This window comes from Melospiza melodia, chromosome 1 (assembly GCF_035770615.1).
Source record: "Melospiza melodia melodia isolate bMelMel2 chromosome 1, bMelMel2.pri, whole genome shotgun sequence".
Classification (NCBI taxonomy): Eukaryota; Metazoa; Chordata; class Aves; order Passeriformes; family Passerellidae; genus Melospiza; species Melospiza melodia.
Window position 1 is genome coordinate 91,235,156 of NC_086194.1, and position 16,232 is coordinate 91,251,387.

Here is a 16,232-nt window from a genome sequence, read left to right on the forward strand (position 1 = left end):
GCCACGGCCCGTGTTTGTCCACCTCTGCCTCCCTCTCGTGGCCGAGCTGACAGAAAGCACCCCCGGTCCATGAGGCGCTAGTAATTACTCATTCCTGAAGCTGGGATCGCTTTCAGCCAAATTGATCTGTAGCCAGACACCGTACGGGTTTAACCCTTCCTCGCATTCCTGAGGGTTTGAGTGAGGCAAATAGCCCTAAGAGAAGTGTAATTTTTTATTTTTTTTTTATTTTATTACAAGGAATCTGTGGAGCAATACAGGGTTATTGGGGGCTGATGAAGACTTGCCGCTGAGATGTGGAAGGAAAGCAAGGGGATGGCCACAGGGTGAAGATTGGGAGGATCTGCCTCCAGTGTTAACTCCAGGGCTTAGTCTAGGGCTAAATAGCAGGAGCTGGGTCTGATTGCTGCAGGCTGGGGGTACATACTAGGACCCCATCAGGATAAGTGGCCCTCATATTAGGGTAAGGAGAAAGACTCTGGCAAAATATATTTGTGCAGTGAGTGTGAGAGATATATTGAGATATATTTGTACAGTGCTATGGGTGGGAGAGATAGAAATACCATGGTGGTATAAAGTGATAAGGACAGGGCTACCCGTGATGGCCTGATCCAAATGATAGCCAGGATTGCTCTGGGGGTGCAAGGCATCGCATACTGCCCGTGGCACTGCCATGGTTGTCCCTTCAGCTTAGGAAGGAAACATTGGAGAAGCTGTGCCTCAGGCACCAGAGTGTGTGATCTAATGAGGAAGGGGTTCAAGTCCTGCTCCCCTGGTTGCAGAGAGCCTCAGGTTTGGGGTTTGCCTCTGTGCTAGCAAGCAAGCATCTTCTGCTCTTCAGGGCAAGGACTCACTGACTAGGGTGAGCAAAACCTGCCAAAGAAGAGGATGGTTTGTGATTTGTTGTGTCTGATAAAGAAGATGAAAGGGTGGTCCGCTTTGAAAGTCATTGTTGGGATTCTTGATCTCATCATCAAGACACCTGTGGCAGCTGCTGCCTCTGTACCTTCTTCATTGACCTCCACGAAAGCTTTGTGAATAACTTCTGAGATGAAAAGATCCTTCTTCACTGACATTCCTGTGAAATCAGCCTGACCTGGGTTAAAAGCGTTTCGTATCCCCATGCTGCTCAGAGGGGATTTAAGGTCATAATTTTCTTCCAACTTCAACTTGGGCAGGTATAGATCCACTTCAGCTTTCATCATATTGTCTGATTTGATCCATTCAGACAGTTTCTCATATGTCAGCTCTCTTTCCACCTGCAATGAGTTGAGGAAGAAAGCAATTGGAATGTGAAGGACAGAGATAAGACATGCACAGACCAGTGTCTTATTGCTTATCAAGAACATGTAAAGCAAGACCCAGCTACCAGCAGTGACTACAGATGGAATGTGCATCATATTTAGAGGGCATGATCTGACAAAGTGCTGAGTGACTTATACTCCTGTTTATTTTCTTAAAGGTGGGGAGGCCTCAGAGTAGTTTATAATTTTTTCCTCTGGTGTGAAGAACATTGCTTTTTTTCAATGTATTACTTATAACAATAATAATTGGTGCTTGATGTGTGTGTATATGGATATATTTTCTCTTAGTAGTGATAAATAAATGGGATGCATGGGAACTGAGGTACAAATAAATGTATTTGCCCTGCTCTGTTTAGAATCTGAAACTGATCCTGGTGTAGTCATGAGTTGCTGTGGGCACTTTCTGGGTCAGGGTAGTCAGCACTTAGTTTGAGAAACCCCACCACAAACCATCAGCTGGAAATCCAGACTGAAAATAACATAAAAATTCATTAATACAACCCTCAGGAGAAGATAACTCTAGGGCATGATGATTCAGAGGTGATCCTTGCTTTCTTTATGCTATTCTGGTGATAGGAAAGAGGATACAAAATAGTCTAAGACTGTTGTGTGGACATAGGTTTTAGATGTACTATGTTTGCAAAGTTACCGCATGTCCTGAATTCTAAGCGGAAAATTATGGTGTTACAGTTTCTGAAACAAACACATCAGAACTATTCTACTGTGATTTTGTAGCTTGTTCTTCCTCACTCTTTTCATCTGTTTCTGTTACTGTTTCATAGTGTATATGATGCAACAGTAGGTCAGCTTTACCAGCTCCAGGCCAGAAGTGTTATCATTGATGTCATCTGGAAGGAGAAGGAACATGCTGAGTTCATTTTCCACATATGGCAGCTCAATGATTTTGAATTTCATGGTGGTTTCATGGAGTATGAAAAATGTATCTTTCAAAAACATCATGTGTACAGGTTTAGTCTTGGTCTGGAAAAAATTTCAGACATAAAAATTACCTTACACATTAAAAGGATGATAAAATTTACTTGCTTCGTTGAACTGAAAACAAGTACAAGATTCAGCAGTATCTGGATACCAGACCCTTTTCTTTGGACAGGATCACATACACTCCCTTTTCAAAGTCTTTGAGATCTTTATAAAAAATGAGTATAAACACACAAGCTAAATACCTATGAACTGAATCCCATGTAATGTATTTCTAAATTTAAAATAAAGATTAAGCTTTGATAATTAAGTAACTCTCTGCAGGCCTTGGTACTCACCCTGTGAATTAAACCCTTTCTGGCACGGATATATTCAGTTTGCATGGTAGTGGAGAAGCTGCAGGGATGGCTTCTGTGAGGAGACCTCAGAAGATGCCTCTGTCAGGCAGAGCCAGTTTCAGCTGGCTCCAGGACAGACCTGCTACTGTCCAGCTGAGCCAGTCAGTGACATTGGTAGCGCCTCTGTGATTACATGTTAAAGAAAGGCTAAAATCTGCTGCACAAAAGCAGCTGGGAGAGCTGAGAGAGATGATGTGGGAGAAACTGCCCTGAAGACACCTAGGTCAGTAAGGAAGGAGGGGGAGAAGGTGCTCCAGGCTCTGGAGCTGAGATTCCCCTGCAGCCCATGGTGAAGACAATGGTGGTGCAAATATCCACCCTGCAAACCCTGGAGATCCCATGCTGGAGCAAGCACCTGGCAGGACCCGTCATGCTGTGGAGAGCAGCCCTTTTCTGGCATCACCTATAACCCTGCAGTGGACTCACACTGGAGCAGTTCTTGCAAAACTGCACACAATGGGAAGGACCCACATTGAATGTGAAGGACTTTGAATAAATAGGACCCTGTGGGGGGATAGAATGTAAGAAAATAAACATAGGGCAGAAGGCAGTCTCACACCTGAGGAGTTGCAGCTGTGCTAATCACCAAAGATTAGGAACAGGCCTGCCCTTAATAGGCCACAGCTGTGTCCAATAAGAAGAAGAGTGCCGCAAAAGAGTGGGGTAGCTGGTTGAGGAGGGAGTTGGAGTTTGTTGGCTGTGCTGTGGAGAAGAAGGACTCAGTGCTGCAAGGAGCTGCCCGTGAGCAATCATTGAGAAGGTATAGGACTTTTGTAATAAGATAACAACAGGACCCCACACTTGAGCAGAGGAAAAGTGTGAGGAGGAAGGAGCTGTGGAGGCAATGTACAATGAACTGACTACAACATTAGCCTGTTCCCAGTCTCCTGCATTGCTTTGGGGCACAGGTGAGTTGTAAGTAAAGTTGAGCCTGGGGGGAGGCACTTTATGCTTGGTTTACTTCACTAACTTACTTTGAGAATTGGCAGTAAATTAATTTCTTGAAGTTGAACTTGTTCCTCCTGCCTGTTATGGCAATTGGTAAATTCTCTCCCTGTTCTTTCCCTGACCCATACATGACCTTTTCATCCTATTTTTTCCCCCTACCCTGTTGACAAGGGGCAGTGATAGGGAGTCTCAGTGGGCATCTGGTGGCCGGCCAAGGTCACCCACCACAACCATCTGCTGTGACAGATCCTAAAACTGCACATGTAGTGTAGTAGGTTTCGAGTACACAGTCACATCAATTGCTTCACACTGCCTGGCATACAAAAGGTATTTGCACCCTTAATCTACGTCAAAGAAAATTTTTGCTTCCATTGACAAATAGTTTTGCTTGCTTTTGACACAGTCCAAAAATATGCGTGCAGTCAGCTACTGGGAATTGTCAGTGCATGATCATTTAAAAACTGTTAGCTCAATGAATAGATCATCTGAATAGATCACCCTCACACACTCAGCTAAAATGACAAACCCCATGAAAGTTCCCTGTGAGGTTTGGTGCAATACCTAGGGTATGTGTGGGAAGAACAGCTGGATTAGATCCCATGATCTCAGGGTCCCAAGAGCAGAAGTGAGCCCTAGGCGTGCAAACATTGCTCTCTAAGGCAACATGCTCCTGTTTGGAAATGGCACTTACAGAAGTTTCTTCTTGTCCTCAAACTACTTTTCTTAACTTACTTTGCTTAGCTTACTTTTAAAAAAAAATTAACTTTAACTGTTCCCAAGTATTTTGATACTGAGGAGTTATAAATTGAAAATCCGGTTTTCATGGATATGCATAAACAAGACAATGCTGAGTTCTTTTCACAGTTGGTATTCTCCCTGAGTTTATAGCACTTTGTCAGCTATATGTAATGTTGCAGTGGCATATGAAATACAGGGGAAGTATTTTCTCCTCAGTGATAGACATATTGACATAGGACAACAGGCATATTGACAAGGAATTTACCTTGCTTATTCTGAAGGGCATCTCAGAAGTATTTTTCTCCAGAAATTTCTTCTCCCACTTTCCTTTGAAATAAATGGCATTTACTAAGACCAGCACAGTGCGAGAATGGAGTGATCCTGCAGGCAGCAGACTCTGTATTTTCCCTTCAAAATCGGGCAAAGAGACTGTTATTCCAGTGTGACTGCACAACTTGCCAATTTTAATTGCTCTTTTTCTGTGCCTACCTCTCTTTCAAAAATGTTTGCATTTGGGAGGGGTTTTTATATGTATTTATCTTGTACATATGCTAAAAATGATCGTTTGAAGTATCTCTGTATCCTTTGTCCAGAGAAGTTGTGGCTGCCTCATCCCTGGAAGTGTCCAAGGCCGGGTTGGATGGGACTTTGAGCAGCCTGGTCTAGTGGAAGATGTCCCTGTCCATGGCAGGGGGGTTGGAATGAGATGATCCTTAAGGTCCCTACCAACCTAAACCATTCTATGAATTCTCTGGGATATTTTTTTTAATTATATTTGTTGGAGTTTTGGTAGTAAATGGCATTTGGAAGTGGGTAAAGCAGAATATCTTGGATGTTCTGTGAAGTTGGTTGCAAGCAGCTGAAGAATGCAGAAGTAAAACCCTCACTAATCATTGTGTAGCCACACAGTATGTACCTGTGCATGCCTTTGAACAGCAATGGCTCAGAGGAGGCTACAGCATAAAGAATTCAGGGAAGGACCTTGTAAAGAGCAGCAGTTAGGCTGGAGAGAGACATTCTTCAGACTATTTAGATGTACTTTGCTCATCACCTCCCTGCCCTGAGTTTCCACCTTTTATGGATTCTTGGCTGCAAGAGCAATAAATGTGGAAAGTTTAAAATACAAAACATTTGAAAGTTAGACAAGGAAAAAAAAAAAGCCATCAGAATGATACTTACTCTCAGTTTTATTTTCTACCCATGAATTGATCTGTGCTCTGACTTGTTCTGCAGCTCTCTTAAAGTTTACAGCTTGTGGCTTTGCATTGTAATAGCTTGTAAGGAGTTGTAAGAACTTCTGAAAGATAGGGTTAAAGAATGTGTGGTTATTTAGTTAAACTTGAGTTATAAAAATATTAGTTACAATCAGTTTAACAGATTATACATTCTGCTAATACATAATTTAAGAAAACTTGGTTTACATGCAGTAACCTTTTTAATAAGGCCTGATACATTCTATTCGAAATATTAAGTAAGGACTGATCAAACTTCAGTCTCAAGGAAACTGATACTTCAAATTTTTGTGTTTGAAATCAAAGGTGGAAATTTTTAGTTTTGAAATATCCATGAAACCTTTACATTTTTTTTTAATTTCTCAAAATGACATTTTAATATAATTTAAATACTTTTTTTTCCCTGTGTTCACTACAAGATGGAAGAATAGTCTCATATAAAGTTAAACAAAAGCTTTTAGTTTGCTTCAAAGGTGGGGAACCTGCCAAAAATTTATGAGGACAATAAAAGGAATGTTTTGGTAGAATAAAGTCATGACAGAAAAGCAGGATTAATGTTTCCATTGCTGTCTGCTGTGAAATCATTAATGGAGATTCCCAGCAGGAAATTCCCTTGATTCCCTGTAAAGCAAATGCACATGAGATTATGGAGAAAATGAGCAATACACATTCAGAAAGACAAATTGCTGATTACTCAGGAAACCAAACAAACGCCAAAATCAAAGAACAGTAATCTCATTTAAAACCCCTTTCCAGAGACCTGGAAGATGATTAATACAACATCAGTCTGGAAAAGATTTCAGAGATAAAGATAATTACAAACTCATGAGTTGGTGTGGGGCAAATGAGTAGAATAGGCGTAGTGGGTATATGGGTTCATGTGACTTATTGGAGACGTGTCAACAACATTTTGTAATAGGAAATCAAAAGTCACAGATATGTTGGAGTTTTCTGAAGGTGTTAGGGAGCATATGGGTAAAATGACTGAGCTGTTACAGTCTTTTTGGATTACCAAAATGCATTTTGTAGGGCTTGTCACCAAAGACTGAGCATCCATTGGACTACGGAGATACATCTTATTTGTTTAAAAGACTAGAAACCAAGAGTAGGAGGAAAAACCATTCACAATGAAGGGTTATTACTGCTGGAGTGCCACAAGGATATGCGTACTGGCATCTGTGTTACAGTATTTTTTTCTATAAAACCAAAGTTTAGATGTTTACATTAAAATATATATAATAACATATTTATAGGTGATCCAGTAAAGTGTAAGATACAGGAAGTGATTGATATGGTTTAGGAATGAGGTATTGAAGCTGTAATGGACAGGTGCATGAAAAAAAACTGCCTCATCATGGCCAAAGATGCAAATGAAAATTTAGGAACTATGAAGGAAAGAGTAGACAACAAAAGAGAAATTTCTATAATGGCACTTTATAATACTGTAGTGTGTCTGCTGTCTGAGTTTGCAATGCAGCTGTGGCCTCCCCAGTCTCAGAAATGCTACAGTATAAAAAATACAGACATTGGGGATGAGGGTGACCAGAGATGTGGAGAAATGTCCTTCAGAACGGAGATGAACCAACAGCAATGCCAACAGGCAGCAAGCTCAGAAAGCACAGGGGCTTCCTGCAGAGTGTAGCCCAGCTGTGGAAATCCTGGTGCTGAGGGCTGAAATAGATTCAAAAGACAAGTGTGCAAAATCCTGAAACAACAGCTCATCAGGGTCACTGAAGTAGACATGCCCTCTGGTTCAAGAAGTCCCTGAGCTGCAGATCAGGTGGTGGCCACAGCAGATTCTGGAGAAGAATCACTACAGAGTTTTCTCATGCACTTGCCAAACTATTGCCCACTGCTGGAAACAGATGGACCTCTTGCCTATCCAAGACTAGCCCTCTGTGGCTGTCCTCATGCCCAGTGTTATAATTTGGATTTTTTCACCATCTCTATTGATAATCACTCTTAATGTCAGCATATTCCCACATAAAGATGTTCAACTCACAGGCAGTAATGGGTAGGTCTTTTCCTCATACAGTCGGTTGGCACTCTTCAGCAAGTAAGTGCTTTTACGTTTGTTGATGTCAGACAGGAGCTTTTTGAAGCCAGAGTGGATGTTTTCTGCTCCCTCATGCTCAGGATCCTTGGAAAGAGACACCAATTAATATGGGTTTTTAATTTTTTTTTTTGACTGATGCACCTGCTTTATTTAAATTGTTCATGTTCTTTTAATTAAAAAGGAGTTTCAGCGAATGAAACTTTTTTGAGAAACTTTTTATATGTTTGCAGCACTGTGTATAACTAGAAAAATGGGATTCTACCTGCAGGGCAATGATTTATTTCTGCAGTGCTTTGTAGGCATTTGGGGGCATCATATGATGGTGCACCAAGGAAGCTGAATCTCCTCATGTTTGTCGTTTTCAGGCCTGATTTTCAGTTTCACAAGACCTTTCAGTTTCACAAGGATCCATCAATGCAGCCTGACAGCTTTTGAGAAGGTGTTCTACCGACACAGAAACTAATGTCAGGGCATGGACTTGCCAACTATTCAAATTTTCCTGTTTCACATGGGTGTTTTCTGTTGCTATTTGGATTTTGGAGAGAGCTTGTTCTGGATGTCAGTGTTGATGGTTTTAGGGAGGATGAGGTTGCTTGCCAGCTGTTTCCAGCTGTTGCTTTGCAAATGGAGGAATGAGCTGCCACCTGCCAGCTGCTCCCCACCAGCTGCCTGGATGCAGTGTCCCCCGCCATGTCCTGTACGGTGCCCTGCACGTGAGACACCGAGAGTCTCTGCCACTGACTCAGGGTGACTTGTCTGTCATTCCTTGCTGTGGTCTTTTCTCACTCATGCTGAGATGTGGGCTGCCAGGAAGCACACCTGGGAAAGAATTTGGTAGCTAGAGGACCCAGGATAGCAGAGGCTGTTTTTTTGTTTTTCAATGGGATGGGAACAGAACAAAGAGTCAATAGGGGGAAATATCTGAAGGAAAAGATTAGACAGACTCTGATACAATTTATGAAGTCGGTGAGTTGCTAAAATGAATGTGAGTGCAGTGATTCGTCTTGAAGAACCATCTCACACCATCAAGGGAGAGAATGATATAATCCCCTTGCCTTTTTTATTTGAAGTTAATCTAATTTAATTTTTTTCAGTTTTCTTTTAGTTTCTATGCCGAAAAAACTATGACTTGATTGAGTTTAATGCATTTCATTGATTAGGGAGTTCATTTGTTGAAAAAGATCTGGGCCATTTCTCCTGCTGGCAAGTCTCTGGGGAGCTGATGAGCAAGGGTGAGTCAACAGACACTACCTTAGAGGGGAATTTTGTCTGCCTGATGTGTCTGTACATACAAAAGGAGGAAGGGACTTTATTGGGTAGGGCTGGAGACAGGTGAGAAGGCAGCGGTTGTTTATCACTGCAGAAAAAATATCCCAACCAAGGGGATAAGAAATGGAATTGTCCAAAGCATATTAGGACCAATGTTTTTTTGACATTTCTACAGCCCAGCTAAAACCAAGTGAGACAGTATTATGGCCAATCAAGATGCTGTTAGTGTTTCAGTTCTGCTTTTGAAAGACTGAATTAATAAGTTTTATCACCATATTACTTCCTTGTTCACTTTTTCTGTATGTAGTTCTTACTGAACTTAGACAGTAAATAATAGACTGAAAACAAGCAGATGTTAAAAGCCTAAAAGCAGTGGTTGCATTAGACTTATCCCATTCTCAGAGATTTTTATCTCAGAATATTTTGTTGTAATAAATACCATCTTTCTTTTCTTTGGTCTTGCAGGAGAAGGCCTTGTTGTCTCAGATGAACCTTCTTCTCTTGCAGTCTGGTTAAAATGAAGAACCTGTGATGATGATGATAAATGTTCATAAAGACAGCTTGTTTGTTTGAGATTAACATGCCCAAGGGTTGTATATATCTTAGTTTTCTATGGTAATCCACCAGCCATGCCCAATGATAGTCTGTTGAAATTGTTGAGGACAATTATATGTAATTGAGGACATTGATTAAATCTCTGTAACTGTGTCATTGCTAGATAGATTTTGGCCACATGGGCTCCTTAATAATGGATCAGTATTGTGACTGGAACAGGCTCCCCAGGGAGGTGGCCACAGCACCAAACCTGGCAGAGTTCAAGAAGTGTTTGGACAACACTCTCGGGCACATGGTGTGACTCCTGTGCAGGGCCATGAGTTGGATTCAGTGATCCTCGTGGGTGCCTTACAACTCAGTATATTCTATAGCTCTCTGATATTTTCAGTGCTTACATATCTCCATTATTCATTGAAGAATTACAGTTTTTATTGACTAACTATGTCACAAACAAAGATTTCTGCCTCTCCTGTGCAGCCAAACACATGTTCAGGTGAGTTTGCTTTACTGTCTGCAGTATGAAAAAGCAGATATACTCCTGCCAGAACCAGCTGAGATCTAGAAGCAGTGATATCTTGCCCAAGAGATTATCTCCAGATTTCCTTTCTCTAGCATACCATAGTGCCATATTAATTTTTTTAATAAAGGTGTGTCCTCATTACTTTTTGGGCCCTATGTTAGTTTATTATTCTGTTCATAAAGCAGTTAAAATGGAACAGAGAGCTCCAAGCAAGACCAAGAGCAGCCTCTAAATGTTGATAACTGCTCTTTGGCAGATCACTTGCAATGCTCTGTGAACTGTAAGTGTAAGCTAAATGTAGGGTTGGTGCAGAGCAGAGATCATGGAAATAAAGTGGAAGTGAGCTTCCATAATGTTGGTACAGAAAATAGCCCTACTCATGCTGTCAGCATTGCAGATCACTGTCCTCCCATGTTGTTCCTTGCTGTTCTCCATAGGCAGAATAACAGTGCAACTTATATAGGAGCACCCCAAAGGTGGTACATGGCTAATTTCAGAGCTTACCTCAGCCATCTGGCTTGCAGTGTCACCTTTTGCACCCAGGTGGACCATGGCAAGAGCAGTTGCAATACTCCAAGGAGAAAAGAAAATGTTTTGGCCTTTGGAAGTTTCATTCAGCTTTTTGTAAAGGTCCAGAGTGAAGCTGTTGGTTGACACTGAGAGAGATTCCATTGGTACACCTGAGACAAACAAGTGTCAGAGAGGGGTGGTGGCTGCTCCTTCACTTGTTTTAAAAAATACAAAGCTGCCATTATTTTAAAAAATTCAAAACTATCAAGTGGGAGACTGCCTGCCCCTCTCAAAAACAGTGTGAAGGTTTTTACTGGGTAAGATACTGCACAGAGACCAAGTACAGTCAGCTAGCAGGTTTCTTTCTAAGACCTGTACTATTTTTTCCTTCCTCATCACTTTCAGTGTCCTTGCCAGGTTTGTTTGGTTTTCATCAGTTGAGTACGATTTTAGCTAGAAATGTTATCAGAGTTTAGACTTGTTTCAAAAACTTATTTGCTATTTCCCATATTTTCATAGAGTTATTATTTGATTCTGAGAGACTGAAAAAGAATAATTTCTCACCGTGCTACTTTGGGTTTTTTTTCTATTTGTTTAAACTTCCTGTTCAGTTATTTTCTGCTGAAAAAAAGCTGAAATCAGGTGATTTACTACAGATATATCCTGAAGACTACTAGAGAGATACAGATTATTATATGTTCTTGGTGTAGATAAACCCATATTTGGAAGCTGTGTCTGGATTTGCTAATTTATGTTTTTCAAGAAAATTATTTTATCTTACATGCAACCCTAAATAGTTCCTCTTTTAACCAACAACAAATTTTCTTTGGTTTCCTGCTGGTTTATCCAGCATATTTTCCATCCCTCTTCTGCTTCTTTCCTTAGCTATGTTTTTGCAGGACAAAACCAAAGAAAACAAATAACCACAACCCCAGGATTAAATTGATTTTTCATGCATGGTTCTGGAATTAACCTGTGCATCCTATTAGCATTTTTTGACCCATCTAATACTTTGATAAATATTGGGACAAACTCAGACTTTTCCATTGTCTTCTTCAGAATAAAGACTAATAAAACATTTGGTGAAGTCAGTGTAAGATGGCATCAAGTAAAATTTAAGCATTAGATCAACAACAGCAACTGGGCATTTAAAACCATATTCACCCACAACTTGTGTGGTTAAATCAAAACCTGCAGTCTTCAAAGCAGGCTGCTTCCATGAAGTGTCCAAGATGCCTGGAGCCTCTGAGGTCCTCAAGTTATGTTTTTAAAGCTTTCCTAGAAAGCTTCCTAAAGCTTCTAGCAAGAGCTTTGAAGCATTCCCAGGAGCGCTTCAGAGGTGAATGCCATGCAGCCTAGCTCACACCTAAGCATTTTTAGGTCCTTCAAATCACATATCCTACTGCTGTTCCTGGAGATGCTGATACTCCCTGGTCATTAAGGCAGCCTTCCTACAGATCAGGAAATTTTCTGCCCTCCCCAGGCTCTGAAGGTTTTGCCCAACCCTGATTTGCATTCTGCCCACTCTGCGTCAGCAGAGAGTTTTCCTAAGGGCTACACTTCATAGTAAAAAAATAAACACTCCCTTCCCCTAAATTAATTTTGTGCCATCATTTAACCACTCAGTTCCAAAGAATTTAAAGTGAATTTTTAAGACTTTCAAATAAAAGTTAGTTATTTTGATAGGAATGTCTAATTACCTGAAATCCTGAGAGAAAGGAGTTAAGATCTGTCTTCAGTCAGGGTCTGTGGCAGTCTGTGGGGCAATGAGTCCTTTTGGAAGTGTAGAAATATTTGCACCTTCCTTTTCTATCTACATCCTCTTCTGGTTTTTAACAATGTGCACGTTCCCTCATTTATTCCTAGTTTTCCTCTCTGTCACTTGCTTTCAGAACTTAGAGACCTCCTCAATTCAAGGTCACTGCTAGTACATGTATATCCTGGAACATGAAGGCCAGTATTCCAGTTCCCTTCAGGTGTCCTCCGCAACCGTGGAGTTTGGCCTGCAAAAAAAAGTAGGAATTGCAGAAAATAATTCAACCACTCTGCATTGCCAACAGATATGGTGAAATGATTTTACAGCTTCCTTTTCTCTATACTCTACCAGCAGGAGAAATTAATATAAACTGTTCTCAAAGCTATGGCTAAAAGGGAATATTGAAATAGACTGCTAATTTCATTGATCCTCTTAAAATTTGAGGGGAAGCATCTAAATGCTTGTAGACCTCAGGTCACATAAAGTCCTTATTTTGTCCAAGGATATTTTGCACTTTTGCTTTTTGGTTTTTTTGTTTTTTTTTTTAAGAAAACGTATTGCAAAGGAAGTTCAGATGGTATTTATGCAGTCACCTAAAATAAATGATGAAATAAGAGTGAGTTCTGGGCTCGTTTGGACTGTTAGATGTTGTTTTGAAAGACTTCTGGTCCTAGCAAAGTCAGTGAAGGTGCTTTAAATACCTACAGGCCCTGCATTGTACTGAGCTTTTTATCCCTCTGTGGTGGACTTAGGGAGTTTGAATCATCCACCAAAAGCTGAAAAGCTACTTGGAAGCTCTGCTTGTAATGATTCCTTTTACTGAAACTGTCATATAAGAGCAGGGATCAAAAACAGGAGAATGTGTAAAACTGGGTATCAGCAAAGATGTAATGTAAGATGTAATCAAATGTTTTACTTTAAACCAGTATAATTCTGATCTTAATCTTTGTAACTCAGATTAAATTGTATTGATGAATTTCAATTGTGATCATGATCTGTCTTTTCTGCTACATTCAACCTTGGAAAGAACAGCCCCTGCCCACCAGTATGGCACGTGCAGAGTAAACAAATTATCTGCATGCTGACAACCTGTATGGAAAAAGCATCAGTATGAAGTTCATCTTTTGAACAAGGATTATATTTTAGTCCTTCTGTACACTTAAAATCTGACTGCTACATATGCCATGCAAGGTTTCTAGAGAGATACGTGTGCCTTGCTTTTTTCATACCTTTTGTTTTTAAGTGCAGTTTTTGTGCCTTGCCTGTTCATCTTAATTTCTTGCTTCAGAAATGTATTGCTGTATTTACTTATGAGCTTAAGAAATGTTTCTGCTTGTATCTTAATATGCTGTTGCTTGTTTTTTAGATAAACTTATAGAAGAAAAACCCCCAAGCAGTTAGTGGTACTACAAGCTCCAAAGATTGGCCAAAAATACAGGAAGATGAAGAAAGGGCGCTCCAACTGTGTAGACACACTTTGTGGTATGCACCAGCTGCTGCAAGATCCTGTTTGGTAAGAGACATCGGAGTTACATAAGGAAACACCTTAGGCAAGTAAGTGCTCTTGGTTTTGCAGTGCTAGATGTAAACAGTGAGAACAAGTCATGAATTGATGCAGACAGAATGGTAAAAAAAAGGTTTCCCTGCATCACAATGCCTGACCTATTGACTCCAAGTGGACTGACCTTTGACAAATGGTCATAAAAATGTTTTTCGATAAAACCAGTCGTTTTTCCCTGTCATACTGATGAAGAAATTTGGTCATTTTTGAAGCCATCTTTCATTCCTATCTGGCTCAGCAGGAAGGTTGTATCTTGCTGCCTGATTAACTAACATATTCCTATATCTGTACTTTGTAAATTATCCACTCTGAGTGGGCCTTTTGGGCATTTGTTTAAGATGAGTTCACTTGCAGTTAGTGCTAGTAATAAGCAGCAGAACTTAAAATCAGTGTTAGACTAAGTCTAATTATGGATTTTTTTCTCTGCAAAAAATCCTATTCAGCTATGTTGCTTGGGAAGAAACTGAGACCAAGTGTCATATCTGTTACAATAGAACTGCAAAGACAGGACTATAAATAACACCTGAAAAGCGGGGTTCTTGTGCCTGTTTCTGTTGAAAAAATAAAACCTTTAAAATATGGATGCATTTGCATTGCAGTTAGAGTGGGGTTTTATATGTCCTTGTCTTGTATACTAACAGTACACCAACACTGTAAATTTTCTTGGCTTTGTTAATGCAACCTATGTCTACCATTTCTGCTTTTCATTAATTCTGTCTACTACAGAGGTGTCAGGGATTATTTTATGAATCTGACATTGGTACTGGAACACAAAACCCCCATGTTTCATTGTAGGATAAACTGAAAGCATGTTAATATGCTGGGTTTTGACAAGCGTGGAATCACTAAGTGACAAGTGGTCTGTGCTCACAATGTGTTTGTGTTGAGTCTTGCTTTGCAAAGTTACTGCGGCTTTTCAAAGAGGAGTTTGTGGACCTGAAGTTGCAAATTTTGATGATACAGAACAAACCCAAGGCTTCTTGAAAACAGTTATTTGGAAATGCAGTCACCTTGCACCTGTTACTTGACTAATGCCTTACAGGGTGTAACAAAGAAGGAACTAGGCTCTTCTCAGAGGTTCCCAGAGTTTTGCATGGCCTGGTTTTTGGTAGCAAGGGGGCCACAAAGGTGGTTCCTGTGAGAAGCTGCCAGCAGCTTCCACCATGCCCAACAGAGCCATTCCCTGATCCTCTGAAGACGGACATGCTGCTGGCCAAAGCTGAGAAAGGTTGTTAACGCCTCTATGATAACAAATTTAAGAAGAAAATAAAAACACACAGTGTTTTTCTAACCAGAGAAAAGGAGGAGGTGAGAACATGTGAGGAAAACGACATGGAGACACCAAGGTCAGTGGAGAAGAAGCGAAAGAGGCACTCCAGGTGCAGGAATTGAGATTACTCTGCAGGCCATGGTGAGGTCATGATGAAACAGCTGTGCCCCTGCAGCCCATGGGGATCCATGGGGGATGCAGAAATCCACCCACAGCCCGTGGGTGAGGTGCTCATGCTGGAGTGAGCGGATGTCTGGAGGAGGCTGCAATCTGATGGGAGACTGGGTGGGGAGAGGGGCCCTTGCTCCCAGGCTGGAGCAGCCTGGCCTTGGAGGACTGCACCTCCTGAAAGAATGATCCACACCACAGCAGTTTTGGGAGGATTTCTGCTTGTGAGAATGGACCCATACAGGAGAAGTTAATGGAGACCTGTCTCCCGTGGGAGGGCCCCATGGTCTCACAAGGGAAGGACTCCTCTCCCTGTGCTGCTGAAGGAAACACCAGGTGATGAACTGACCAAAATCCCCATGCCCTGTTTCTGCACTGTTGATGGGAAGGAGAGAGGGGTTGGGAGAAGGAAAGGTGTTTAAGGGCTTATTTTATTTCCTATTATCCTCCTCTGATTTGGTTTGTAATAAATTCACTTCGTTCCTCTAATTCACTTTGTACCTCCACTGCCCTTGGAATGTTTTCTGCCTTCATGACATTGAGGTTCATTAATTGAGTCCTTATCTCAATTCATGAACCTTTTGTCAATTTTTTTTCTCTCCTCTGCCCACCTGTGGCAGGGGAGAGTAGATGAGCGACTTTTGTGGGTAGCTGGTGTTTGGCCAGTGTCAAACCATGACAGATGACAAGAGGCAATGGGCACAGGCTGAAAACATGAAGGTCATGTTTTGTCTGAACATTTCAAGTCTGAACATAAGAGAGGATGAAGATGGTCACTTATGAGGATGGTCAAACACTGGCACAGGTTGCCAAGAGAGCTTGTGTATCTTCCATTGGTGGAGACAGGTATTCAAAATCCAGTGCATATGGCCCTGTGCAACCAGCATCAGTTAAGCCTGTTTGCATAGTGGGTGGGACCAGATGATCTCAAATAGCCGCTTCTACCCTGACAATTCTCTGTTTCTGCAAGGGTTACCCTGACCTGAGAGCCAGATGCTGGTTACCATG

At 41.2% G+C, this 16,232-nt stretch overlaps 1 protein-coding gene across 1 annotated transcript; it reads right to left on the bottom strand.

The window, feature by feature from the left end:
• Positions 1-224: 224 nt before the first annotated feature.
• Positions 225-12,244, bottom strand: LOC134421174 (heterochromatin-associated protein MENT-like). The gene is made up of 8 exons (XM_063161761.1): positions 12,170-12,244; positions 10,464-10,639; positions 9,324-9,410; positions 7,562-7,699; positions 5,507-5,624; positions 4,593-4,735; positions 2,118-2,285; positions 225-1,259 (listed from the first exon to the last, which is right to left on the bottom strand). The coding sequence occupies exons 2-8, from the start codon at positions 10,629-10,631 to the stop codon at positions 858-860; spliced, it is 1,224 nt and encodes a 407-aa protein (XP_063017831.1). The 5' UTR covers positions 10,632-10,639; positions 12,170-12,244; the 3' UTR covers positions 225-857.
• Between the last annotated feature and the right edge of the window lie 3,988 nt (positions 12,245-16,232).